We start from the raw sequence: 27930 nt of genomic DNA, 5'->3' as shown, positions 1-27930 counted from the left end.
CCAGGCAGGAGTTTGGCCCCACAGGCATGCAGGGTACAAACATTTTTATTTCCACTTTTAAAATTACCTCTGATTCTACCAAAGCTCTTAGAAAGACTCTTCTAGGTATCCGGAGGACAGTTCTTTGACTTCGGGGAGGCGTCAGCCATCTTTTATGGTCTGTTTGAGCAGCTGTGTAGCTGACAGGAAGCGGCGGGATAAGTTCATTAGGAGGACCGGTTCTGTCCTGGGACGCTCCCTGGACCCAGTGCAGGTGGCAGGAGACACCGACCAGAAAGCAGGGTGTTACTGGTTGGAGCAGGATTAAAACAGTTGCTAGATGCTTTGCTTCTTGCATGTCTACAGATGAACTACTTTGTCTAGTAATACTTCAGTTAATGGAAGTACTACCATGAGTACCAGATGTAGAACTGCTAATGATCATAATGATTACTGAAGACTATCTTTGCCTCTGGTGTCGCAGGTTATGCTCCGGTTACAGGAATGTGTCAGCTGCATCGGAGCTGTGTCCTTGTTCTAGAAGATGGCTTCTCCTCGGCTTTTGTTGCTGCACATGAGACAGGACATGTGTGAGTCATGGAAAAAAGCATCATAGTAATCATACCAACAGATCTAGTACAACAAACAGCACAGTTAGACATTAAATAACTAAACCAGGAGTGAGAATAACAACTAAATACCTCCCACTGTGTCTGTTCTTCGATCGGTCTCCAGGCTTGGCATGGTGCATGATGGCGAGATGAATGAGTGCGTGGATGATGCCCCGCTGGGTAGCATCATGTCTCCGAGGGTCCAGGCGACCTTCTACCGTTACCACTGGTCCAGTTGTAGCTGGAGGGAGCTGGGCAGGTACCTGAGGTAAGTACCATCAATGATCCAGCACACTCTGCCGTACAGGGAGAGCGTCTTATGTAGTCACGCTTTTCAATCCCAGTTGGTCTGTTTACCTGCAGCACCTATGACTGTCTACGTGATGATCCCTTCAGCCACGACTGGCCCACTCAGCCTCAGCTACCGGGCTTTCAGTACTCCATGGACCAACAGTGTCGCTTGGACTTTGGGCCAGGATTCAGCGTGTGTACTACTGTGAGTCTGTGGACCGATTACAGGCCAGGAAGCTGGCGATCTCTGCAACAGGAGGGTTTTAGAGTCTCTGACCCTGACCCATTGCATACGTTTTGAAAAGAAAGTCACCCAGGCTGTTTTGTGTCAAATACACTGTCAGGCTACGACAGTAAGCTCGTGTGATTATCTATATGACCAGATAATAAACCTGATACAGTCTGGAGACATTGTCCATATATATTCACAACCACTGCAGATTACTTCCTGTGAAATCACTGAACAGCTTATTGTTGCAGTTTCAGAAATAAAACCAAACCTAGACTCTGCATTGTGTATCAGTTGGAGACAACTGAGAAAAATTAAGAGTAAGCAAAATCTCTGAGCGGAAATGTGCTTCAAATCGTTATCGGGTTTAAAGGAAATGTGATGCAGACGGAAAATGATGTGAGTCCAACCACAAGCTGCCATCTTATCAGGGTCTGGGCAGGTTAATCTAATCCGTCCCATTTAAAATATTTTGGAAACATTTCCTGCCATTAAATTTCAGTTAACTTGGTGAACATCTGGGCTCTTTACTTAAAACACCTGGAAACCCATTAATTCCTGACTCAGTTAATGTTTTCCACTTGGTATTCATCTCCTCACATGTCTGGATGTTATCAGTTTGCAGGTTTTGTCTTTGAAGAACTTTTGTTTGTAGCTGTGTTTTCATTACAGTGTGAACCTTTCACAACCCATCTGGAAAGGTTTCCTTTTATTTTGCTTCAAGAATATAAACTTAAAGTCTCTTAAATGATCCAGTTTCACCGACCAGATCAATGACAGAGAGATGCTGAGGGGATAAATGTCAATGACTACAAGTTCTCATCACTAAGATCCTCTTTTGTTGGTCTTCAGTACATGACCCCTGACCCCTGCAAGCAGCTATGGTGCAGTGACTGGAACAACCCATCTTTCTGTACGACCAAGAAGGGCCCGCCACTCGATGGGACAAAGTGTGGACCAGGGAAGGTAAAAAAGGTTTTATCTTACTTTCCTCATATCATGTTTGAGGTCAGTTCTCAGCGGACGACTTTACCAGGCAAAATCATTTATTCATCATAAAGAAAGTTTTAAGGTTGTAGGTTCTGCTCAGCAGAAGAGACACGGTCTCACATTGCCTTACTGGTCATAAGGGTGTGGTTGGTTTAATGTGGACAGCAACAGAATCTGTTTCAATCTTTAAATGCAGAGCTAAATTAGTCTGAAATGTATCACCAAGGCAACTGTCTGTGGTTGCAGCACTGCTTTAAAGGTTTCTGCATAAAGCTGACACCAAGCCTGCTGAAGCAGCATGGAAGCTGGGGAACATGGAGTCCATTCGGCAGCTGCTCCAGGACCTGCGGGGGTGGGGTCAGGTTTCGGACCAGACAGTGTGACAACCCACCGTGAGTATGCTGTCAGTCAGCAGTGATGTCACACATCAGCTGCACCAATCAGACACACTTACCTGCCGTTGCTCTCAGTCCAGCCAACGGAGGGCGCACCTGTTATGGGAACAGCTATGAGTTCCAGCTGTGCAGCCAAGAGGACTGTCCTCCCTTGACGGATTTCAGGTCAGTAAATCTGGTGTTTGTTTTGTTTCAGTTTCCTCTGGCTGACTTTGGGTCAGTAAATCTGATGTGTGTTTCAGGGAGGATCAGTGTAAAGCCTGGAATCCCTTTTTGGAACATGAAGGAATGAAACATCACTGGCTTCCATATGAGCATCCTGACCGTAAATACATGCACCCAGACACGCATTTATTATGACAGCACACATATACAGAGGTTAAACGCCCTGGAACTGAATCCCTCCTGGCTGCTGAACCCAGACATGTAAACACAGTCATCTCTGCTGTGTACAAACATCTTTTTGAGGACATCTAGGTTTATGTTTGAAAGTGAAGACTTTTTTTCTGTGGAATCTCCTTTGTTCTGAGCGGACATTGGGTTTTGCAAAGACGCTGTGGGACTGACCCACACCGGGTCTGGATTCAGATTTAATGTCCTTGGAATGCATTATGTAATCAGCGGTCCTTACAGATCCCCAAAGACAGCCCTGTGTGTGTGTGTGTGTGTGTGTGTGTGTGTGTGTGTGTGTGTGTGTGTGTGTGTGTGTGTGTGTGTGTGTGTGTGTGTGTGTGTGTGTGTGTGTGTGTGTGCTTGTACTTGCCGCTGAGTGAGACATTTTTTGCTCATTTTACAAGTAAAGTGAGGACTTTGATGTAAAGTGAGGAATAAAGTCCTAATTTTTCTTCTGGGCCAGGAGGTTATGGTTTAGGACTAAGATGTCAATTAGGTTTAGGTTAAGGTTAGGCCATAGAAAGGGTTGAAAATGAATGAAAGTCAAAGAACGGTCCTCCCTTTTTATTGCAAACAAGGATGTGTGTATGTGCTCCTGTTTAGGCATCAGAGTGAGGACCATTTGTCTGATTTCAGCATCATAGTGAGGACCGTTGGTACCAAAGTGAGGACATTTTGCGTTTTTTTTTCCTAACAGTAAGGTTTAGAGCTAAGGTGTGAATTGAGTTTATATTAAAGAAGCAACAAGCGGTATCTCACCACTTGGTGGTGCTTGAGCATTGTCTGTAGACTAAAACAAGATGTATGACACTTTCCCTTCTCACCCATCGCCTCCTTTGTGCATATTTGTAAAGGATAAAAACACAGCAAAACAACATCTTAAGGAGGAACATGTGTAGTGAAGAAGTAACTCATAACTTTATAATGCTGTTAGAAAGAGAACATTTGGATCTGCTGGGGTGCTCTCCGCCATCTTGTGCTAACCATGTGCTGCTCTGATGGTGTCATTTTAGGACAGGGAGGAGCTAAACGCTGAGTGGCAGTTGTTCACATGCACTTACGTGCACATGCATTCACGGCCATCCCGGCTGTGTAAACAAGACACTGGAGAAAACCATAGAGAGATATTACCTTTAATTCTTCACATCATTATTTTTTGGTTCTTCCTATGTAAAATAATTAAATTTTGCTTATTGCTCCTTTAAGGTTAGTATGAGGCATATACGGGTAAAAATTAGGGTTTAGGGTTATTGTCGGTTAGGGCATAGAAAGAGTTGAAAATGACTGAAAAGGGGAGTCAACACATGGTCCTCACAACATACAGCAAGACGAGAATGTGTGTGTGTGTGTGTGTGTGTGTGTGTGTGTGTGTGTGTGTGTGTGTGTGTGCACATGGTAAAGTCATCAGGCAGGAATCTGTTGTTGGATGGAAACTTGGAGCCTCTCCTCCCTTTAACTCGTCATCATCTGAGAATAATTTAGTGTCTCTCCAAAACTTTTTATGATCAGCTTCAGATATTCCACCTCAAACCTCTCTGAGCCCAGATGTGTGTGTTTGTGTGCAGCGGATGAGCGCTGTCGTCTCTACTGTCAGTCCAAGGAGACGGGCGCCGTGGTGTCCATGAACAGAATGGTGCATGATGGGACGCTGTGTTCCTACTACGACGCCCACAGCATCTGCGTCCGAGGAGAGTGTGAGGTCTTTATTGTGCTTTGGTTTCCAAGTGTGACTCACGTCCCACAGCTTTTTTCTCCTGGGTTTTGCCTCTACAGTAATGAAAATAAAAACTGAGAGCTGCCTTTCACACGATACTGAGTATTTTGGGATTTTTTATTGATTTTGGGCAGTAATTGATTTTACTTGTCATTTTGTTTATTTAATGCTTTTACTTAATATTTTACTGAGAGTATGGAAATGTATGGTGTAAGGTTAAATAAATTCACCAGTAATACATTGCCTCCTCTCCTCTGTAGCATGTAGGATGTGACGGTCAGATCGCCTCCGACCAGCAGGAGGACCAGTGTGGCGTCTGTGGAGGAGATGATTCCAGATGCAATGTTGTCAAAGGAAACTTCACCCGAAGCACCAAGAAGCTAGGTGATCTGATTGATTGGTTGATTGAACACTTTAAAATAACAAACTAAAGTGACCAAAGCATTGGACAGTAAAATCACAATACATAAACATTACACATGCAGACGACAGAAAATTAAAAGCCAGTTGGTATTAAATGCCTGTTTTAAAAAATATTTAAGGGTTACTCACCCCAAATCAACTGTTTTTGCTAAAACAAAACTGTTAACATGGTTGTCTTTCAGTGTTGTCAACATATCCTAGTGATTATTTTGACAATTTGCTGTATATTTGTTGAAATACTGCTTTTGTCTAAAGTCAGTGTGGCGCCCTCCTAAGGTTCAACAGGTGTCTTGCATTGAATTTTCAATCAGTATTGCTATTGGTTCAAAGGTTTTTGTGACATCACTTGGAGAAACTGTGGAGTCAGCCGCCCTGCCGCTGGTGGGAATAAAAGCAGCTCCGTCTTGTGCCACCGAAGCGAGTTGGAGTCAGAATCCCCGTGACTTTGATTTTTTTATTATTTTTTTATCCTTTATTTAACCAGGTGAAACCCTGTTGAGATCTGGGCAGAAATCACTACAATCTGGTTACAAAAACAAAACCAATTAATACATATGCACAAATAAAAAACAATTTAAAAGCAGTGACACTGTTTCATAGAATCTTGTCTATCTTTAAGAACCGCTCGAAATATGTCCAATGAAATAGTTTTCTACATCTTGAGGTCAGACTGGAGCTGATTCCACGCTGTAGGAGCCAAAACACTGAATGCTTTCTTTCCTTCATCAGTTCCAACACGAGGAACATGTAGAAGGATAAAGACATTTGAGCGTAAAGCATTTGAACTACTAGATCTATGCAAAAGAGAGCTTAAGTAAGTTGGTGTTATTCCAAGTAGAGATTTATATATCAGGATCATCAAATGATTGTTTCTCCGAACATTTAACGGAGGCCAATCAGCTGTTGCATACAAATCACAATGATGTGTCAAACGTCTACTACCAGTTATAAACCTTAAAGCACAATGATAAACAGTATTCAAAGATTTCAGACATTTGGTTGAAGCATTCATATATAAAACATCTCCATAATCCAGAAGTGGCAGGAATGTTGCTGCAACCAATTTACTTCTAGCTTTGAGTGAGAAACACGGTCCATTTCGATAATAAAACCCAATCTTCATTTTCAATGTTCGTAATAGATTTGCTATGTGATTTTTAAAAGAAAGTTCATTATCTAGAATAAAACCAAGATTATTATAATTACTAACAAACTCAATTTGTGCACCTACTGCAGTGGTAAGGAATAGAGGGATTTCTGGTAGTTTAGCAGAGTGGGAGAAAACCATTGCCTTAGTCTTATCCACATTTAAAACCAACTTCAAAGTTTGTAAACATGTTTGAACTACATTAAAAGCAGACTGTAAATACTGTAGTGCCTGTGATAATGATGAAGAGTTGCAGTACAAGTCATCAGCATAAAAATGATAAAAAGCATTTGACAAGTTGACGCACAAATTATTTATATAAATGGAGAATAAAAGTAGACCCAGAATTGAGCCTTGAGGTACGCCATTTAGAAGACGTGTAGCCAGCTAATTGGACTCTCTGGGTTCTGTTTGACAAGTAATCAGCTATCCACATGGTAGCTTGATGTGAAAGCTCAATTTTGTGTAGAATTTCAATTAAAAGCGCGTAATTTACTGTGTCAAATGCCTTTGGTAGATCGATAAAGCAACACAATGTTTTTTATTATCAAGAGCCTGGATCAGATCATTGAAAACCTTTAAAGTTGCAGTAACAGTACTATGTTTCTTTCTAAAACCAGACTGTACATTTTGTAAAATACAATTGGAATCTAAAAAAAATCTTTAGTTGATCTGCAACTAATTTTTCAAAAAGTTTTGCTAGGATACATAATTTAGAAATTGGTCTGTAATTGTTTACCTGCGATGACTCCCCACCCTTGAAAAGAGGCAAAACAAATGCTGATTTCCAGACACTAGGGATTTTATTAGTGATTAGACTTAGATTAAAAATATGAGACAATGGCTCTGCTATAAACTCTGCAGCCAACTTTAGAAAAAATGGATCCAGGTTATCTGGCCCTGCCGCTTTTCTGGTGTCTATGTTCTTCAGTTCTCTAAGAACCTCAGTTGTACAAATAGGGGAAAAGTTAAAAGAGGTGGAGTTACCATCATTATTCAAAAACAGTTAATCAGTATTTGCATTTTGGCCGAATGAATTGAAGTCATCAAATAGAGAACCTACAGATATAAAATGCTCATTAAAATAATTTAAAACTGCTAATTTATCAGACACCATTTTAGTTTTTTTCCAAACAAAATTAGGAAAGTCACTCAGTGGCGCCTGTTCAGTAGCTGATTTAACTGTTTTCCAAAATTTCTTTGGATCATTTAAGTTTTTTGTATTTTCGGCAAGGAAATAGTCTGACTTTGCTTTCTTAATCGATGATGTACAATTATTCCTCAATTTCCTCAATAAAAGAGGAATGGGTGTTTTCCATTGACCATTTACATTTGATACCAGGCTGGTACTCTTGTTTTGAGCAAGGTGTATAAGAGATAATTCATTTACCACAAAACAGTTCCTTAAAACCGACAAGCATATTAAGGGAACTAAGTTATCTGTTGGTATATGATTTAAGTCGTGCCAGTGAGTAATAAAATCTGAAGGAGTCCAAATTGTCATGAATCTGGAGTAATTCTTGAAAGAGTGGGCTAATTTAGGTAACACTTTATTTGAAGGGGCGTACATAAGACTGACATTACACTGTCATAAACATGACATAACACCTGTTTTGAACATAAATAAATAGAAAAACAATCAGCAGCAGGAGCAGAGATAAAAGACTACACAGTCACAGTCATGCCCGTGATGTGAACTGAACCAAACTAACATATGTCCACACCGATATCATGACCACTGACAGAAAAACTAAAAATGGGTCACAGCTTCTCCATTACTGCAGCTCAGGATAAAATTCATAGTTTGAAGTTGTAATGACTTTTAAAAAGCAGTCCAGGGAAAACCTGACAGCTGGAAAGATCAGGTGAAAGCTGGCCTGGTTTTTTTTGATCTACTGGAAAATCACCTTTAACTTAAACTGCGGGTTCTGATATTCTCTGTTTGTTCTGATAGTCTGTTGTGGTTGGAGCTGCAGGCCAGTCTGGGTGTCCACCATCTAAAGCTCTAAAGTGATGGAAGGAGGCATCTTTTCTGCTGCCCATAAGGAGATATTGTCTAAGCCTCCAAATTATCCAAATCTTCATCCAGTCAAACATCAGTGAAATGTTCTGGACAAACCCATTAGGTCCATCAGGGCCTCCCCTTCAGGTTTCCATATCTTTTATGATTACTGCTGACAGCATGGACACCAGGACCAAAGCCACCTTCAGAGGCCTAATGAAGTCTATGGTTATAATGTTAGGCCAGACTTACAGCTGGTTATTCATTAATGTCTAAATAATGATATGTCTGAATAATTAATTGACTGTTAATTGACTGTTAATGTTTTAGGTTACCTGAAGATGCTGGACATTCCCAAAGGAGCCAGACGTGTCGTGATCCAGGAGTTTAAGGGAACCCCTCACATTCTCGGTAAGGTGACTAAAGAAATCACGACCATAAGAATGCTGTCGATTCAAAAATAATCTTCAACCAGAGTTTTATGTTGCAGCCGTAAAGAACCAGGAGACGGACCACCTCTTTCTCAATGATGAACATGAGATTCCTGAAAGCCGAGTGCTGATTGAGAAGGGTGTGGTCTGGGAATACAACAAGACTGGTGAGCAGGAGTCCATCCAGACCACTGGTCCACTGAAGTACGGGGTCACACTCATGGTCAGTCACTGGAAAATGACACAGTGTTGCCAATGTTTCTGGATAGAGGACTTGTGAGAGCTAACCTTTTCCTACCTTTTGTTTTTCAGGTCCGTTCTCATCTGGATTCCAAGGTGACCGTGTCTTATAAGTACATCATTCAGGATCATATCCTTTCTTCGCTCGAGTCCAACCTGGTCCAGGAAGAAGCTCTTATCTATGAGTGGGCTCTAAAGAAGTGGTCCTACTGCACCAAGCCCTGTGGTGGAGGTATGTACTGGCTAACAGGCTAACTGGTTAACAGGCTAGCAGGCTAACTAGTTAACAGGCTAGCAGGCTAACTGGTTAACAGGCTAGCAGGCTAACTGGTTAACAGGCTAGCAGGCTAACTGGTTTACAAGCTAGCAGTCTCCAGAAACCCGCCTGTGATGGACTAAATGTGAAACTCTGTTACAGGGACTCAGTACACCAGGTTCGGCTGCAGGAGGAAGGCTGATGGGAAAATGGTTGAGAGGATATATTGCTCTGACATCAACAAACCCAGACCCATCAGCCGCAAGTGCAACACCGAAAGCTGCAAGTCTCCTCGGTACAATAATCAGACACAGCATGATTTAAATGTAGTCATCCAGTCAGAAAGCAGCAGATTCCCTTCATCGTCTGCCTTTTTACCAACCACCAGATGGGTGACTGGAGTGTGGGAGGCCTGCAGTGCCTCGTGTGGTCTTACTGGGTGGCAGCGGCGCTGGGTGAGCTGCCACCAAGAGTCCAGCAGCGAGAAACAGCAGCGCTCCGTCAACAGCAAACTCTGTGGTGATAACCGGCCAGAATCCAAACAGACGTGCAACCGGTTTCCCTGTCCCGCAGCCTGGAGGGCCGGGCCCTGGACCCCTGTAAGGAAGTTGTTACCTAGGGGACTCTGACTTGATTATCTCTGACCTGATTTTCTAGAAACCAGACATCCCCATGTTCCTTTCTGATCTCTTTAAGAACAAAATGTTTATTCTATTCAGGTCCAATTTCCTGTTTCTTTTCTCTTTTATATTTAAATGTTTGTGTTTGACATTAACACATTAACACAGTTGTCTTTCACTAAAATTGATATTTCCCTTTAAAACTACCATCCAGGAAATAACTGCCTGTGTCCCTTCCTGTTCATCTGACCTCAGTTTATCTTGAGCCTCATTTTTTTGCACTTTTTTGCCTTCTTTCTGGACTTTAATATCCTGTTTTTGTAAAACACCAAGTGTTATTGCTCTGCTTGAAGTACCCTTGGTCTTCTATTCCTTCTTCTAGGCGTCACCAAACCTCTGGCATTGTTTTTATCTCATATTTCTCACTCTTTGCACTCATTTCTGATTGGTTCTCGATTGTTTTTTCTGATCCATCTCAAGTCTACATTTTGGACCAGCCCCCCCCCCCCCCCCTTCTCTGCTCTGTTTATGTCTCAGGTAGTTTCACCATGAATTTTATTGGAAGGTCATAATGTCTGCATGGTTTTTGGAAAACAATAACAGTGCCGTTATGTCATGCTGCCATGATGATGAAGTTTTATTACTCTTTATTGTTTTCTATCAATATCATCATAATCTATGTCGGGTTTGGACCTAAAGTGCAGTAAAGCTCCATCCAACTGGCCAAATATATTGTTTGCATGAAGGAGGAAATTAAACATAGTTGTAAACAACCTTCTATGACAGCAGTGCTGTGGCAGCTGTGATGCACACAGGTATGGATCAGGTGTATCGTTCGGCTCTAAACGCTGTTAGCTTCCTGTTTACTGCTCCCTCACTATTTTAATTGCAGGAGGTTCATCTGGTGTAGCGAGGCGCTCCATTTTGAGTCTCATTCTTACAAATGTGTGCACAGTGTTCGGTCTCCTGTGGAAACGGGACTCAGGATCGTCAGGTTGCGTGTTTGAATCCTGAAGGTTCAACTGGAAACTGCAGTGATCCTCAGCCAATAGCAACGCGCTCCTGTCAGGCCCCGCCCTGCAATGGTAGGCATCCACCAATCATGACATTTATTTACAGGAGCCACTAGTGAACTGCTGACTGTTGCTGTTTCCTTCACAGGAGATACGAAGAACGCCATCATCCAGTGGCTTTCCAGATCCAACCCAAACTTCCCGGCCCCCCCGATGTCGTCCAGTAAAACATCCATCTTCTTTTATTGTTTCCACAGCAACCTTCTGATTGATCTCTTTGTAAATAGCCAGACCAGTTTAAATACTGGTGATATTTTACGTTTGTTTCCTCATTATAGCAACAAGAAAACCGTTCAGAACCCTGAAAATCATCCAACTAGACCTTTGAAGCATTAACTCTATGGATGGGTCAGGGTTAATACTTTGAGTTTGGGTCCATCACTTTGACCTGAACTGGTCATTCTTGGTGTCTATCTCACTAAAATGCCGGTTGTGTCTGTGTGGGTCAGTTTAACATTAACGTTGCCCAAAGGGCCACAAAGGACCAGGAACGTCACTTTGAAGGTCTTTTAAGATTTTGGTTGTTTTTCCAGATGATCAACTCTGGAGTTAAATTATATTGTGGAATATTGCTTAGATTGGGACCAGAGGGCCATGTTAGGACCAAACTGACCACCAAGCAGAGATTAAATGGTTTAATCTCCCAGGATTAAACCATTTAACCTCATGATGGATCTGTGTCTTTAGGGCAGCGGTGCCGTGGTGACCGCTCTGTATTTTGCCGGATGGAGGCATTGAGTCGGTACTGCTCCATCCCCGGATACAGACAGATGTGCTGCAAGTCCTGCAGCGAGAGAAACGTCAGCAGCTCCGAGGGTTTCAGCAACTCCAGCAACTCCAGCAACTCCAGCAACTTCAGCAACTTGAGTCCCACAAACAGGTGAGATGTGAAGGATTAAATAAACATCCACACTAAACTGCTAAAACAGCTTATTTCTGTTTTAATGTGCAATTTGTGCATTTTAGGTCCTGGGAGGTGACTGAAAGGATGATGTCAGTAACCATGTCTACCTCACCGGTTAGTGATGTCACCAGTGATGTCATCAGCACACCACCCACCACCACCAAGAGCAGCTCCGACTTTGTCTATGTGGAATACGATTACGAGTTTCTGAAATATGACGACTCCCCTCGCTTGTCTGAGATCCCGGCTACCAGTGCTGCCATCTCTACCCCCCTGGTTACTCCCGCTGCTACAGCCGCTAGAACAGCTGCTACAAGGCACCCAGTAACGTCTGCTCCAGTGCATTTATTAAACAAGGAAGATCCCCAAGTGTCCTTAGTCACAGTTAATCCGGCACCGATCAGAACATCAGTGTCCGCTGAACACATGATCCCCACCGCACCGTCAGTACCAGCACTCTCAGTACCTGCGTCACAGAAGGAGAACCACTCCGTGAATGAGGTTCAGTACCGGATGATGAGGACGGACAGCAACTCCACCAGAGAACAGCAGGATGTCTTTGTTCCACGGATGCTGCCTTTCTACGAACGGACTCAGAACAAACGTATTCAGCAACTTCTGAAGGAGAGACAGCTGCAGGACCTCCTGAGACAGGTGAACCGGACCAGAGCGAGACGGAACCTCCTGACACAGGTGAACCGGACCAGAGCGAGACGGAACCTCCTGACACAGGTGAACCGGACCAGAGCGAGACGGAACCTCCTGACGCAGGTGAACCGGACCAGAGCGAGAAGGAGGGACAGGAGAGACTGATCCGGTTCGGTTCTTCCTGCTTCTTAATCTAAGCGCTAAACCCAATAAACTGAGTGAGAAAAAGAAACTGGCAGAACAGTCGTTATGTTTATGTCTCCTGAGCTTTAGAGCAAAGTTAATCTATCAGGCGTAAAAGACCAGAACCTGGACAGAATCTCTGGGTCTGTTGGGGTTTTATACTCATGTTGTCTGTACCAGCTAATCCTGTTTTTAAATAAAGCAAAGTCTCATCCAGCTGCTGATGTAATACTGACTCATGGTCATCTGGATTAGATCACAGCTCGCCCAGTTCCTAAACTTCAGATTGCTTCGGATCTAGAGTCTGTTAATGTTTAAGGACGTCCTGGTGTGACTAGAACCTGGTATTTTCTATTTCATTTCACATTTCTATGTTTTCATCACCAGACTGTTGGCCTTTCACATAAAATTATCTCTACTGACTTATTAACACGTCTTCATTCAGTCATTTACACGTTTCTCATTGCTTCATACACAATAAGAACATCCGTCTGGTTTACATTTATAGATTTGTTGCGACTCGTTGAGGTTTGCAGACATTCATGTCTGCTCAAGTCTGCAAAGGTCCAAACATCTGGATCACGTTGAGGTCTGGCCTTTAACTGGGCTATTGCCTCCATTCTTTTCTTTTTCATCCATTCTGATCTAGTTTTGCTGCTGTTTTCCTGGTTCTGTTGATGACCCAGTTTGGTCCAAGCTCAGATGGACTCACATTTTGACTCTAGAATACTTTGGTGAACAGAAAAGTTCTTGGTCCATTCAATGACTGCAAATTAAGACCAACCTCCCACCATATTTCACAGTTGGTCTGAGATGTTTGTCTTAATCTGCTGTGTTTGGGTTCCTCCATCATGGTTCTGTCCATCTTGGTTCTGTCCATCTTGGTTTTGTCCATCACGGTTCTGTCCATCATGGTTCCTCCACCATGGTTCTGTCCACCATGGTTCCTCCACCATGGTTCTGTCCATCTTGGTTCTGTCCATCTTGGTTCTGTCCATCTTGGTTTTGTCCATCACGGTTCTGTCCATCACGGTTCTGTCCATCACGGTTCTGTCCATCACGGTTCTGTCCAGGGGACGTTGTCCCAGAAATCTGGTCCTTCCTCCAGGTGCAGCTCTGCTAACCTCAGTCCTGCTGCCATCTTGGTTCTGGAGAGATTTCTGCACCAGCACCGGACTCCTCTGTAATCTTTTTATGGATCTAGATGCTCATAAATCAAATATATTTCATCCAAGTAGGGAGAGTTTATTTGTAGCACATTTCAGTAACAAGACAATTCAGTGCTGAACATGAACTGCTGGTCAAGATATAAGACGAGTTGGACTAAAAACTAAAAGCCATTCAGGGATTTATAGACTAACAGAAGGATTTTAAAGTCTATTCTCTGAGATCCAGGGAGCCATGGAAGGACTTTAGAACCGGGTCCATGTTCTCTACGTTCTTAGTCTTAGTGAGGACTTCAGAACCGGGTCCATGTTCTCTACGTTCTTAGTCTTAGTGAGGACTTCAGAACCGGGTCCATGTTCTCTACGTTCTTAGTCTTAGTGAGGACTTCAGAACCGGGTCCATGTTCTCTACGTTCTTAGTCTTGTTTTTCTTCAGTTAAAGAACATTTTGTCTCCTCCTGCATTGATTTCTTCTATTTCCTCAGAGGCTGAACTGGTTCATAGTCACCTGGTGACATGGTGATGTAGAGCTGTGTGTCGTCTGCATAGTGATGGTAGCTGATGATGTTTATGATCTGAGCTAGAGGAGCATGTAGATCTAGAACAGGAGGAACCCAGGATGGAACCTTGGAGAACCCCACATGTGATTTATGTCGTCTCTGATGTAAAGTTACCTGCTGACACTAAAAGTCCTTTAAGTAGGATTTAAACCAGTGGAGAGCTGTAGCAGAGAGGCCGACCCAGTTCTCCAGATGTTCTAACAGGATGGAGTGATCCACAGTATCAATGCTGCACTGAGGTCCACCAGAACCAGCACTGAGGTTCTGAGGTCCAATAGAACCAGCACTGAGGTTCTTCCACCGTCTGTATTTCTATGGATGTCATTAAAACACCTGCGTTCAGCTTTCCGACATTCCCTTTTTTCACTTCTAACTGCTGGAGCATTTCTCCAAGGAGATTTTTTCTTCCCAGAAACAACTTTCACTTTAACTGGAGCAATGCAGTCAATGATGTCTGAGACTTTAGAATGAAAGTTATCTACTAGCTCATTTACTGAGTTGCAGCCCAAGGTTGAAGTAGCAGAGTAAGCTTGAATAAAAGTTTCAGTGGCATTGTCCTTAAAGGTGCGTTTTCTTACGATGTCCCTTCGGCTAAATGAGTCACTGGTAATGATGCTTTCAAAGGTAACGGAGAAGTGATCGGAAAAGGCAACATCAGTTACATTGACCTGTGAAATGTTTAGACCTTTAGTGATGATCAAGTCTAAAATATGTCCCTGTTTGTGTGTTGGCTGTTTAACATTCTGAGTTAAACCAAAGTTTCTAAGTGTGTCACACAGTTCTTTTGCACTTCTGTCTTCAGGGTTGTCAACGTGAAAGTTAAAGTCTCCCACAATAATTAAACAGTCATAATCAACGCATATCACAGACAGCAGGTCACTAAAATCATTAAAAAAGTTTGATCATAGCTGATCATAAACTGAGTTCTGTGGGTGAGATCCAACAGAACCAGTGTGACCTAACAATGAGACTGGCCCTGCTGGTAATATTAATCAACACCTTATCAAAATGTCATATTTAGAATCAAGTCTTATGAAACAGTTCTGTGCATTGTGTTAGCAGCATGTCTGCTGGGTTTCCTGCTGATTATATTTTAAAGGTATTTATGGGCCATAAAAAGAGGGAGAATAAATCAGCTGCTGCTCAGAAAGTCCAGAACCATTAAATGCTCCGAGCTTTACGAGCTGCAGTAAACGTCAGTGTGACACCTCCAGATGTCAGACTCTCCATGGTTCTGACAGACCGGTTCTGCTTCTTTATCCTGTTGAAGGTCCATCTTCAGTTCTCCAGCGATGGCGTCTCGTTCTGCGTGACAGGTTCTGTCTCTGGTCCTCCAATAAATCCCAACAGGACTGGCATTAGTCTGTAAAGTCAGTGAACTCTTTCTGCAGGGAGACTAAGGAGTTTCTGAGCCAGTCTAACATGGTACAGCAGGATTTGGACCCTGGTTCCGCCCAAGTGGGTCCAGTGTCAACTGGTTCAGAGGGAGGAATCTGCCCTCTAGTGGCCACGTTCAGCAACACCTCCTAGAAAATGTAAGAATCCAGTTTTACCAGAACCGAGTTCAGAGATCCAGCGGGAAGTCACATGGTTGTTGGCCAATCAGCGAGGATGGTTTATTAGGATGGTTCTGGTTCTATACGCTGCAGCAGAATTACAGTTCCTTCATGAACTGGACCACATGTGCTCGTTAGAAGTTCTGCAGAGCATGTTTCATTTAGATTAAACACAGAACATTAACTGTCCTGTTTTAATGTCCAGCAATCTCCTGAAGACAGAAGAACACAAAAACACCCTAACCAAGGCAGCCGCATGTCAGCCAATATCAAAGAAGCATTTCCTCAGATTAATGGATATTTGTGTCATAAATTTGTATTTATGCCCAATTATCTGAATCAACTCAGAGGAAAATCTCAGCAGTTCTTGGTGCTGCTGCTGGTCAGCTGTCATTGTTCACGAGTATCTACTGAACATAACTGCTTCATCGCAGCGTCTAAATGACTCCAGGCGGATTAAAGAAATAAGATCATGCTGTAAAAATGTCTGATCTTAAATCTATTGCATCCTGTGGGGGCCCCTAGGGGACATGGGGTTGTTAGCGTGTCTCTCGCAGTGACCTAGTAGATGGTTCCTGTGGGATATATATAATATCTTAAGTTTTATATCATTTCTTTAGGATACAAATCCGACACTAACTTGTGTGAAAAATGCAAAAGCCAAACGGGTTAAACATGGTTTAACCCATTACGTAAACTTTCCGTAAGTAAAGAAAGAAAAAATACATTTGAGCAGTTTGGACTACTTTTTAGTAATTTTCACTGGATAATAAAGTCATCTGACAGCTCTGTGATGGTAGTCTGGCTAAAAAAGGCCGTTTTCATGCGCAGTCTAATCTCAACCTTACACGCAGTTAATACATCTACTTTAAATCGCTTTTCTGCACCATTTAATGTTTTCACTGAGGCTCTTTAAAGTATTTGCAATTTTAAATTGAACCTTTTATAGTAGCAGAAAGACTTTTAGTATTTAATATGCCGCATTAACCGTATATTAGGTTGTGAGGGAATACAATACTTTTGCAAGGGATCGCAAAATAAAAATACATTTCCCATGTCCCCTAGGGGCCTCCGTAAGATTGAGTGTTTCGATGAGATGTCAGATTATTATCAGTCAGACCTTTCTCTTGACATCAGCTGTTCCTGTGAGGATCATATCTGGTCCATTGTTCTTTGTCATTGGCTCCATCTGAAAACATCTAGATCAGGGTTCACCAGCACGGGGCCCGCAGGCACCAGCTGGCCCCCAAAGACCACATGTGGGGCCCTAAAGCCCGTTCTAAAACTAACACAACCCTCCAGTGAGCTGCATCTAAAATGTTAGTTTGCTGTGTTGCTGGAGTAGTGTAGTGTGGAGCTGCAGGTGTATAAAGCTGGAAGTCCTCACAACTCCAGACATTTTGAACTGAGAAAGCTTCCTGGATGGGAAGATAAACGTCTTCAGCTTCAGAATAGAACTCCAGTTGTTTGGTTGGTAATTAACCTATTACTAAATTTCACATTCATAAGTGGAAGTTTTCTGCAAAGAAGCCTCTATTTAAACTTTTTAAATCTGAATTACAATCCTCATCCAATCCCAAAGCTGTAAGGAATCTTGATGCCTTAAAATTATTTAACTGTGTTACTGGAAACACTGCTTTATGTATGTTTTTGTAACATAAGTTCTCTGACGTGTAATTTTTCTGTTGTTGTCTCCCCAGGCGTTTCTTTCTTCGTTTTCCCTGTTCTGTATGTTGTACTGACATATTGACTCAATAAAAATAAAAATAAGCTATAGACGCGGTGAATACTGATCCTGTGAGAACAAACCCAGGGGTTACTCCTCCTCTGCTCCTGCCAGGATAAACCCAGGGCTTAGCGCGCCGCAGTGTCCTTGACAGACAACAAGAAGCCAAGATGGCGGCCTCCGCAGTCCGGACTCTGGGCTCCAGTTTGGCCAAAAACCTCCGAGAGATCCGCCTCCACCTCTGCCAGAGCTCTGCGGCCAGCCAGGGCGCCAGGTGAGCGGGGAGCCGGGGCTGCGAGGCCCGCGGGGCCGGGAGGGAAGGGCCAGGGAGCGGGGAGCTAACGGCGGCTAAGGGCTAACAGAACCGCAGCTGGTTCTATCATTGGCTGAATGGGTTAACCCAGCAGAACCGGCCCACTGGGCCTGACCGTCGGTACCATGGCTGGAAGAGAACCGTTATCAGAACCAGGTGGGGCTCCTCCAGACAGAACCAGCTCTGTCCAGACAGAACCGCTGTGTTCTGACCGGGTCCGGTTGGCCCAGTGGAGGTTCGTGTACTGATCCACTGGATCCAACCCGTGGAGAATTTCAGCAGGTAAATGGAGGATCTGCTTTCTGGAAGGTTCTGTGCAGGTTTATCAGAACCAGGTCAGAATAAGTTCAGCAGCAGAAGGAGAGCGAAGGTGGGGGCAGACTAGTTCCTGGAACCAGAGACACTGACTGAGGAATCATCATCCTGGACTGCTGGGTTTGTCTCTGACAGTCAGAACATCCGGTGGGTTCCTGCGGTTCTGATCAGGTGGAGGTGTCTCTGTGGTGTGTTTGAGGGTAATCGGTTTCCTCAGACTCCAACAGACACAGAACATCATCCTGGTGTGTTCAGGGTCAGCCTGGTGTGTTCAGGGTCAGTCTGATGTGTTCAGGGTCAGCCTGGTGTGTTCAGGGTCAGCCTGGTGTGTTCAGGGTCAGTCTGATGTGTTCAGGGTCAGCCTGGTGTGTTCAGGGTCAGTCTGATGTGTTCAGGGTCAGTCTGGTGTGTTCAGGGACAGTCTGATATGTTCAGGGTCAGTCTGGTGTGTTCAGGGTCAGCCTGGTGTGTTCAGGGACAGTCTGATATGTTCAGGGTCAGTCTGATGTGTTCAGGGTCAGTCTGGTGTGTTCAGGGTCAGTCTGATGTGTTCAGGGTCAGTCTGGTGTGTTCAGGGTCAGTCTGGTGTGTTCAGGGTCAGCCTGGTGTGTTCAGGGTCAGTCTGGTGTGTTCAGGGTCAGTCTGATGTGTTCAGGGTCAGTCTGGTGTGTTCAGGGTCAGCCTGGTGTGTTCAGGGTCAGTCTGGTGTGTTCAGGGTCAGTCTGGTGTGTTCAGGGTCAGTCTGATGTGTTCAGGGTCAGTCTGATGTGTTCAGGGTCAGCCTGGTGTGTTCAGGGACAGTCTGATATGTTCAGGGTCAGTCTGGTGTGTTCAGGGACAGTCTGATATGTTCAGGGTCAGTCTGATGTGTTCAGGGTCAGTCTGGTGTGTTCAGGGTCAGTCTGATGTGTTCAGGGACAGCCTGATGTGTTCAGGGACAGCCTGATGTGTTCAGGGTCAGTCTGGTGTGTTCAGGGTCAGCCTGGTGTGTTCAGGGTCAGTCTGGTGTGTTCAGGGTCAGTCTGGTGTGTTCAGGGTCAGCCTGGTGTGTTCAGGGTCAGCCTGGTGTGTTCAGGGTCAGTCTGGTGTGTTCAGGGTCAGTCTGATGTGTTCAGGGTCAGTCTGGTGTGTTCAGGGTCAGTCTGGTGTATTCAGGGTCAGTCTGGTGTGTTCAGGGTCAGTCTGGTGTGTTCAGGGTCAGTCTGGTGTGTTCAGGGTCAGCCTGGTGTGTTCAGGGACAGTCTGATATGTTCAGGGTCAGTCTGATGTGTTCAGGGTCAGCCTGGTGTGTTCAGGGACAGTCTGATATGTTCAGGGTCAGTCTGATGTGTTCAGGGTCAGCCTGGTGTGTTCAGGGTCAGTCTGGTGTGTTCAGGGACAGTCTGGTGTGTTCAGGGTCAGCCTGGTGTGTTCAGGGACAGCCTGGTGTGTTCAGGGTCAGCCTGGTGTGTTCAGGGTCAGTCTGATGTGTTCAGGGTCAGTCTGATGTGTTCAGGGTCAGCCTGGTGTGTTCAGGGACAGTCTGGTGTGTTCAGGGTCAGCCTGGTGTGTTCAGGGTCAGTCTGGTGTGTTCAGGGACAGCCTGTGAAAGTCTTAACGTCTGGTTATCATCTAGTTATGTCTTAATGTCTGGTTATCATCTAGTTATTTCTTAATGTCTGGTTATCATCTAGTTATGTCTTAATGTCTGGTTATCATCTAGTCATGTCTTAATGTCTGGTTATCATCTAGTTATGTCTTAATGTCTGGTTATCATCTAGTCATGTCTTAATGTCTGGTTATCATCTAGTTATTTCTTAATGTCTGGTTATCATCTAGTTATGTCTTAATGTCTGGTTATCATCTAGTTATGTCTTAATATCTGGTTATCATCTAGTCATGTCTTAATGTCTGGTTATCATCTAGTTATGTCTTAATGTCTGGTTATCATCTAGTCATGTTTTAATGTCTGGTTATCATCTAGTTATGTCTTAATGTCTGGTTATCATCTAGTCATGTTTTAATGTCTGGTTATCATCTAGTCATGTCTTAATGTCTGGTTATCATCTAGTTATGTCTTAATGTCTGGTTATCATCTAGTCATGTTTTAATGTCTGGTTATCATCTAGTCATGTTTTAATGTCTGGTTATCATCTAGTCATGTTTTAATGTCTGGTTATCATCTAGTTATGTCTTAATGTCTGGTTATCATCTAGTTATGTCTTAATGTCTGGTTATCATCTAGTCATGTTTTAATGTCTGGTTATCATCTAGTTGTGTCTTAATGTCTGCTTATCATCTAGTTATGTCTTAATGTCTGGTTATCATCTAGTTATGTCTTGATGTCTGGTTATCATCTAGTTATTTCTTAATGTCTGGTTATCATCTAGTTATGTCTTGATGTCTGGTTATCATCTAGTTATGTCTTAATGTCTGGTTATCATCTAGTCATGTTTTAATGTCTGGTTATCATCTAGTTATGTCTTGATGTCTGGTTATCATCTAGTTATGTCTTAATGTCTGGTTATCATCTAGTCATGTCTAAATGTGTGGTTATCATCTAGTCATGTCTAAATGTCTGGTTATCATCTAGTTATGTCTTAATGTCTGGTTATCATCTAGTTATGTTTTAATGTCTGGTTATCATCTAGTTATGTCTTGATGTCTGGTTATCATTGTCAGGTTTGTTTATCGATGAACTCAGAGTACACACACACAGGACAAAAGTTTGAGAGGTTTATTGTAAGGTGAATGATTGATGGATGAAGTAACCAGAGGTGCAGGAATACAGGGGCTCAGGGGTGCAGGTGAAGGCAGGAGCTGACGGCTTGGAGAGAGAGTTCAGCTAAGCTGGAAGGCTTGGCACTGAACCAAGTCTTCTCAGAGTGGCTAGTCAGGTTAGCAGAACTTGAGAGACACCAGAGTACAGAGCTGAGGTTCTCCAGGGCGGCTAGTCAGGTTAGCAGAACTTGAGAGACACCAGGGCACAGAGCTGAGTTTCTCCAGGGCGGCTAGTCAGGTTAGCAGAACTTGAGAGACACCAGGGCTCAGAGCTGAGCTTCTCCAGGGCGGCTAGTCAGGTTAGCAGAACTCTGGAGACACCAGGACACAGCAGAACCTCTCCAGGAGCAAACAGTGAACAAATAGTCTTTAGAGTGACTGGCAGGACTAACCTTTACAACAGGAGCAAAACAAAGCTTCCAAGGCAAAACGGGAACTGGCATGGAGAGGTGTAGAATGATGATGGACCAGCACTAAAGTGAGGCAGAGGGAGGCTTAAATAGAAAGACTAACAGGTGAAATGCATCTGACTGAATAATTACTAACAGGTGTGACTGACTGCAAGGAGAGTGGAGTGAAGGCTGAGTGGAAGGGAAGGAGGAAACTAAAATTTAACAAATTAAAACCCAAACAAGGTGGAAAAACTGAGAATAATAGTAAACCAAAGCCGAATCAAAACTAAACCATGACATTACCCCCCCCTCAAGGCCGGTCTCCGGACGGCCTAATAGATTAAACAACCACCAACCCAGGGTGGGTGGAGGGAGGTACGGATGGCGGGCTAGAGTCAAATCAAACTGATCGGACCAGGGTGGGTGGAGGGTGGTACGGATGGCGGGCTAAAAATCAAACAAAAACTACCCACTCAGGGCGATCCAAGACAAAGTAAAAACGAAAGCGGACTAAAGGGGTTTCTAACAACCCCTGGTAGGCAAAAACAACGCGTCTAACAGATGCTGACAAGCGAGCATCGCCACCAGGCTAACGGGCAAGACTAGACGCACAAATGCTAGAGGGAAGGAACGGGCGCACACAGCGCCAAGGGGAAGGAACGGGCGTACACAGCGCCAAGGGGAAGGAACAGGCGTACATAGCGCCAAGGGGAAGGAACGGGCGCACAACAGCGCCAAAGGAAAAGAACAGGCGCACCACAGCACCAGAGGGAAGAACAGGCGTACGACAACGCCAGAGGGAAGAACAGGCGTACGACAACGCCAGGGGGAAGAACAGGCGTACGACAACGCCAGGGGGAAGAACAGGCGTACGACAACGCCAGAGGGAAGAACAGGCGTACTGAAAACACCAGGGCTCAAAACACACGCTGGAGCATGACTGGCCTACAGAAACGCGAGGGGAACCCGCCGGGGCGTGCGGGAAACGTCGGGGCTTGGGGAAGAACACGCCGGGGCGTGAGGGAAACGCCGGGGCTTGGGGAAGAGAACGCCGGGGCGTGAGGGAAACGCCGGGGCACAAGGGAAGCAGGAACATCTAAAACGCCAAGGAACAAGAACGGAGGGCGTACTAACACGCCGGGGAACCGAGGGCGTCCTAAGACGCTGGGGAACCACAAATCAGAGGGCATTCTAACATGCCGGGGAACCAAGAATCAGAGGGCATTCTAACATGCCGGGGAACCGAGAATCAGAGGGCGTCCTAACACGCCGGGGAACCGAGAATCAGAGGGCGTCCTAACACGCCGGGGAACCGAGAATCAGAGGGCGTCCTAACACGCCGGGGAACCGAGAATCAGAGGGCGTCCTAACACGCCGGGGAACCGAGAATCAGAGGGCGTCCTAACACGCCAGAGAGCCAAGAATCAGTGGGCGTCCTAACACGCCAGAGAACTGAGAAACAGAGGGCGTCCTAATACGCCGGGGAACCGAGAGACAGAGGGCGTCCTAATACGCCGGGGAACCGAGAGACAGAGGGCGTCCTAATACGCCGGGGAACCGAGAGACAGAGGGCGTCCTAATACGCCGGGGAACCAAGAAACCCAAGACAGAAGGCATTCTAACACGCCAGAGGACCAAGAAGTCTAAACGCCAGGAACAAGGAGGCGTTCTAACACGCCAGGGAACAAAATAAATCCAGAATACTAGGGAACGGAGGGCGTCCAAACACGCCAGGGGACTAAGGAACTAAGAGGCCAAAACAAAAACCAAGGAAGCTCGAACCAGCCAAAGCTAAGGAGCATGAAACAGCTCAGGGCCAGGGGTCAGAAATCTAAGCGAGCGCTAAGACCTAAGGAGCGCTGGATACAAGGAGCGCAGGACAAAAATAAAGAATCAAACCAAGAACTAGAAAATAAGGCAAAACTAGAGCAGGGATAACACCACAAAAGAAAAACTAAGGCAAAACATTAAATCAAAACACTAAAGCAGAAAATGAAACTAAAGCTAACTACAAATAAAGGAAAAACAAGAAAAACTAGGACTTGAACAAGTACACTAACGTGACAACCAGAGAGCTAAAGCTAAAATGACAAAGCTAAGCAAACCTAGAAAACTAAGGCAAAATCTAGAATTCTAAAACAGAACAGGGAAAACAAAGCAAACAAAGACTAAGAACTCTAAGAAAACGAAGAACCCCCTAACTAATTCCAAAACTGAGGAATACTAAGTAACTCTAAACTAAGGCCGAGCTATAACAAAATAAACAGAAGGCACTGGCCTTAAGGGCGCAGGCAAAAACGGCTGCTAAGCAAAAGAAACGTCTTGGTGGAGGTCGTCCTGGACGAGGCAGGCGGCGGAGCAGCATCGCCCGACTAAACCCTCGAGGAGGGCGGCCCCGACGAGGCAAAGTCAAGCGGCCCGGAGACCGCGGTCGGCGGCTCCGGCCGAACAGAAAAGTCAAAAGCGGGCGCCGTGGTGGACGGCCCCGACGAGGCAAAGTCAACCGGCCCGGAGACCGCGGTCGGCGGCTCCGGCCGAACAGAAAAGTCAAAAGCGGGCGCCGTGGTGGACGGCCCCGACGAGGCAAAGTCAAGCGGCCCGGAGACCGCGGTCGGCGGCTCCGGCCGAACAGGAAAGTCTGGTGCGGGCGTCGTGGAGGACGGCCCCGACGAGGCAAAGTCAAGCGGCCCGGAGACCGCGGTCGGCGGCTCTGGCCGAACAGACAAGTCAAAAGCGGGCGCCGTGGTGGACGGCCCCGACGAGGCAAAGTCAAGCGGCCCGGAGACCGCGGTCGGCGGCTCCGGCCGAACAGGAAAGTCTGGTGCGGGCGTCGTGGAGGACGACCCCGGCATGACGAACCCGAAACAGGTGTAGCACCAACTAAGGCCTCGGCCTGAGGCGAAACTACTCCCTCGGAGGCCTCGGCCTGAGGCAAAACTACTCCCTCGGAGGCCTCGGCCTGAGGCAAAACTACTCCCTCGGAGGCCTCGGCCTGAGGCAAAACTACTCCCTCGGAGGCCTCGGCCTGAGGCAAAACTACTCCCTCGGAGGCCTCGGCCTGAGGCAAAACTACTCCCTCGGAGGCCTCGGCCTGAGGCAAAACTGCTCCCTCGGAGGCCTCGGCCTGAGGCAAAACTGCTCCCTCGGAGGCCTCGGCCTGAGGCAAAGCTGCTCCCTCGGAGGCCTCGGCCTGAGGCAAAGCTGCTCCCTCGGAGGCCTCGGCCTGAGGCAAAGCTGCTCCCTCGGAGGCCTCGGCCTGAGGCAAAGCTGCTCCCTCGGAGGCCTCGGCCTGAGGCAAAGCTGCTCCCTCGGAGGCCTCGGCCTGAGGCAAAACTGCTCCCTCGGAGGCCTCGGCCTGAGGCAAAACTGCTCCCACGGAGGCCTCGGCCTGAGGCAAAACTGCTCCCACGGAGGCCTCGGCCTGAGGCAGGGCGGCTCCCTCGGAGGCCTCGGCCTGAGGCAGGGCGGCTCCCCCGGAGGCCTCGGGCTGAGGCTCGTCGGCCGGCGGATTTATTCTCTTGGTGGCCGGCAGAGCGGGGCCTTCGGCGGCCGGCAGAGCGGAGCTTTCGGCGGCCGGCAGGGCCTGACGGGGTTCTCTGGCGGCTGGCAGAGCGGGGCTTTCGGGTGGAGGCGGAACCATCTCCTTGGCTACCTTGGGCGCTGCCGGGCTACAGGCTTCAGAGGGCGGGTCCTCCCGAACCCCCTCACGGGACTTGAGCGGCAGCGGATCCTCGGAGGCCTTAACGCGTCGGAGTGCCCGACGTCTTAGCCGGGAGGAGCCAGACGGGGAGACAGAGTCTGTCAGGGGGGGTGGCAGCAGGCCCACGGGGAAGAAGGTCGTCCCGGTCTCCGTAATAAAAACTCCACAGCTGGTCCTCCTCGACGTGTGGGGCTCTGTTGGATGGAACATCGAGCTTTACTCGGGGGGCCAGCTGCGAGTCATAGAGGTGGTGACCAAGGCGATGAATGGATCTCCGGCTTCTCTTCTCGTGCTCCGGGGTAGCGGTGACAACACCCACGTAAAACACCTGGGGAGTGGGGTCAGCCTTGATCGGCGGCGCAGGGTCCCGGGCAGAAGCCATCCTGGCATACCTCTCTCTCCTCAGGCGTTCGCACATGTCCAGGTAAGCGCGGACCACCGGGGTGTCAGCCCCTGCAGGTAAGTCCCATGTGGTGTCTGAGTTCATCTTTGGCTGGTCCATACTGTCAGGTTTGTTTATCGATGAACTCAGAGTACACACACACAGGACAAAAGTTTGAGAGGTTTATTGTAAGGTGAATGATTGATGGATGAAGTAACCAGAGGTGCAGGAATACAGGGGCTCAGGGGTGCAGGTGAAGGCAGGAGCTGACGGCTTGGAGAGAGAGTTCAGCTAAGCTGGAAGGCTTGGCACTGAACCAAGTCTTCTCAGAGTGGCTAGTCAGGTTAGCAGAACTTGAGAGACACCAGAGTACAGAGCTGAGGTTCTCCAGGGCGGCTAGTCAGGTTAGCAGAACTTGAGAGACACCAGGGCACAGAGCTGAGTTTCTCCAGGGCGGCTAGTCAGGTTAGCAGAACTTGAGAGACACCAGGGCTCAGAGCTGAGCTTCTCCAGGGCGGCTAGTCAGGTTAGCAGAACTCTGGAGACACCAGGACACAGCAGAACCTCTCCAGGAGCAAACAGTGAACAAATAGTCTTTAGAGTGACTGGCAGGACTAACCTTTACAACAGGAGCAAAACAAAGCTTCCAAGGCAAAACGGGAACTGGCATGGAGAGGTGTAGAATGATGATGGACCAGCACTAAAGTGAGGCAGAGGGAGGCTTAAATAGAAAGACTAACAGGTGAAATGCATCTGACTGAATAATTACTAACAGGTGTGACTGACTGCAAGGAGAGTGGAGTGAAGGCTGAGTGGAAGGGAAGGAGGAAACTAAAATTTAACAAATTAAAACCCAAACAAGGTGGAAAAACTGAGAATAATAGTAAACCAAAGCCGAATCAAAACTAAACCATGACAATCATCTAGTTATGTCTTAATGTCTGGTTATCATCTAGTCATGTTTTAATGTCTGGTTATCATCTAGTTATGTCTTAATGTCTGCTTATCGTCTAGTTATGTCTTAATGTCTGGTTATCATCTAGTTATGTCTTAATGTCTGGTTATCATCTAGTTATGTCTTAATGTCTGGTTATCTAGTCATGTCAATATTAATAAGTTAATATCGGGTTAATAACTGGTTCCTGTCTTTGGTGGATTTCTCATTATTATCAGGTTAACTTGAACTAATATGGGGTCACCGTCTAGTTACCGTTGGGTTCTGTTCACCTGTCAGGTGTTTCCAGGTGAACTTCTGGTTCTGAAGACCTCATCAGCTGAATGTTTTCTGCAGTAGCTCCCTGGTTCTGACCCAGCTTGTCTGCCATGAACCTAGAACCCGCTGCAGAAACACCAGACGGGTCCATAACCGACCCGTCTCTGCTAACACGGCGCCACCTGGTGGTTCTCTGTGTTTCAGGGACTTTGTGGAGCAGAACTACGTGACTCTGAAGAAGGCCAACCCGGACTTCCCCATCCTGATCCGAGAGTGTTCTGGAGTCCAGGCCCGGCTCTGGGCCCGATACGGTGAGTATTCAGAACGTCTGTGGAGGTCTCACTCTGTTCCAGGAAACGGCTCTCAGCTCATTCTGTTTGTGTTCAGATTTTGGGAAGGAGAGGAGCGTCTCTGTGGACAACATGTCAGCGGACCAGGTGGCCGCCGCCCTGCAGACTCTGGCTCAGTCCAAACCTTAAGCCCGGTTCTGGTTCCACGTCCCATTCTGCTGAGTCGGGTGTCTTTCTGTAAATGTGTTGATATGAATAAAGATTCTGCTTCCACAGCCGCGTGTTGACTGGGTTCTATTGGGTCTGAGATGCAGCCGTGTGATTGGTCCATCCTGTGGGTCTACTGGGTTCTATTGGGTCTGAGATGCAGCCGTGTGATTGGTCCATCCTGTGGGTCTACTGGGTTCTATTGGGTCTGAGATGCAGCCGTGTGATTGGTCCATCCTGTGGGTCTACTGGGTTCTATTGGGTCTGAGATGCAGCCGTGTGATTGGTCCATCCTGTGGGTCTACTGGAGCGGCGCCGCTGCTGGTACTGGGATTCTTCTTCTGGGTTCTTCTAATAAACGGCTCACAAAGAGGATGTGAACGGGTCGGCGCTGGTTCTGGGCCCGTTTCCACCCCGCTTAGATCAGCAGCTTTAAATGAAGGTCGATGTTTCTCCTCATCAAACATCGTCGTTCAGAAACATTTTTATCTTTTATTTTAATAAAATCTGTTCAGATCTTCAGCTTTGGAATCAAACCGTGTTTTTCTGAACCAGCCGTCCAGAACTGAGTTGGACTTTAATGTTGACGTTTGAGGGAGAAGAGAAATCTGATTTAAGTCAGAGAGCGTCGGTTTGGGTCGGACGGAGCTTCTGGACCCAGATGGTTCCCACCATGAGCCCCAAACGTTCCCCAGAACCGGCAGCAGGGGCAGCCTGTGACCCCCAGGAGAACGCGGCACAGCGGGGGTCATTCCAGAAACCTGGAGATTCATTTCACTCCAGAAAGAACCTGGATGTTCTCTGATGTCGACAAGTTTTAC

At 46.2% G+C, this 27930-nt stretch overlaps 2 protein-coding genes across 2 annotated transcripts; both read left to right on the top strand.

Moving 5' to 3' along the window:
* Positions 1-12955, top strand: LOC105918488 (A disintegrin and metalloproteinase with thrombospondin motifs 2; the record flags this gene model as incomplete). Its single annotated transcript, XM_036133209.1, is given in 20 exon segments — positions 1-33; positions 464-569; positions 715-858; positions 954-1086; positions 1963-2076; positions 2347-2492; positions 2571-2660; positions 2738-2820; positions 4454-4587; positions 4863-4986; positions 8505-8585; positions 8665-8828; positions 8918-9077; positions 9264-9396; positions 9490-9700; positions 10677-10806; positions 10883-10957; positions 11482-11674; positions 11761-12352; positions 12431-12955. Coding segments are annotated over 20 exon segments (2927 nt in total), but the record flags the coding sequence as incomplete, so codon positions are not given.
* Positions 12956-17669: 4714 nt separating this feature from the next.
* On the top strand, positions 17670-27177 carry ndufa2 (NADH:ubiquinone oxidoreductase subunit A2). Its single transcript, XM_012853598.3, has 3 exons — positions 17670-17811; positions 26817-26923; positions 27000-27177. Exons 1-3 carry the CDS (start codon positions 17708-17710, stop codon positions 27089-27091), a joined length of 303 nt encoding a protein of 100 aa, XP_012709052.2. The 5' UTR covers positions 17670-17707; the 3' UTR covers positions 27092-27177.
* Positions 27178-27930: the final 753 nt, after the last annotated feature.

The sequence above is a fragment of the Fundulus heteroclitus genome, unplaced genomic scaffold (genome assembly GCF_011125445.2).
Source record: "Fundulus heteroclitus isolate FHET01 unplaced genomic scaffold, MU-UCD_Fhet_4.1 scaffold_59, whole genome shotgun sequence".
In the NCBI taxonomy this organism is placed as follows: Eukaryota; Metazoa; Chordata; class Actinopteri; order Cyprinodontiformes; family Fundulidae; genus Fundulus; species Fundulus heteroclitus.
The sequence above is the reverse complement of the archived record's forward strand: the minus strand, read 5'-3'. Positions and strand labels throughout refer to the sequence as shown.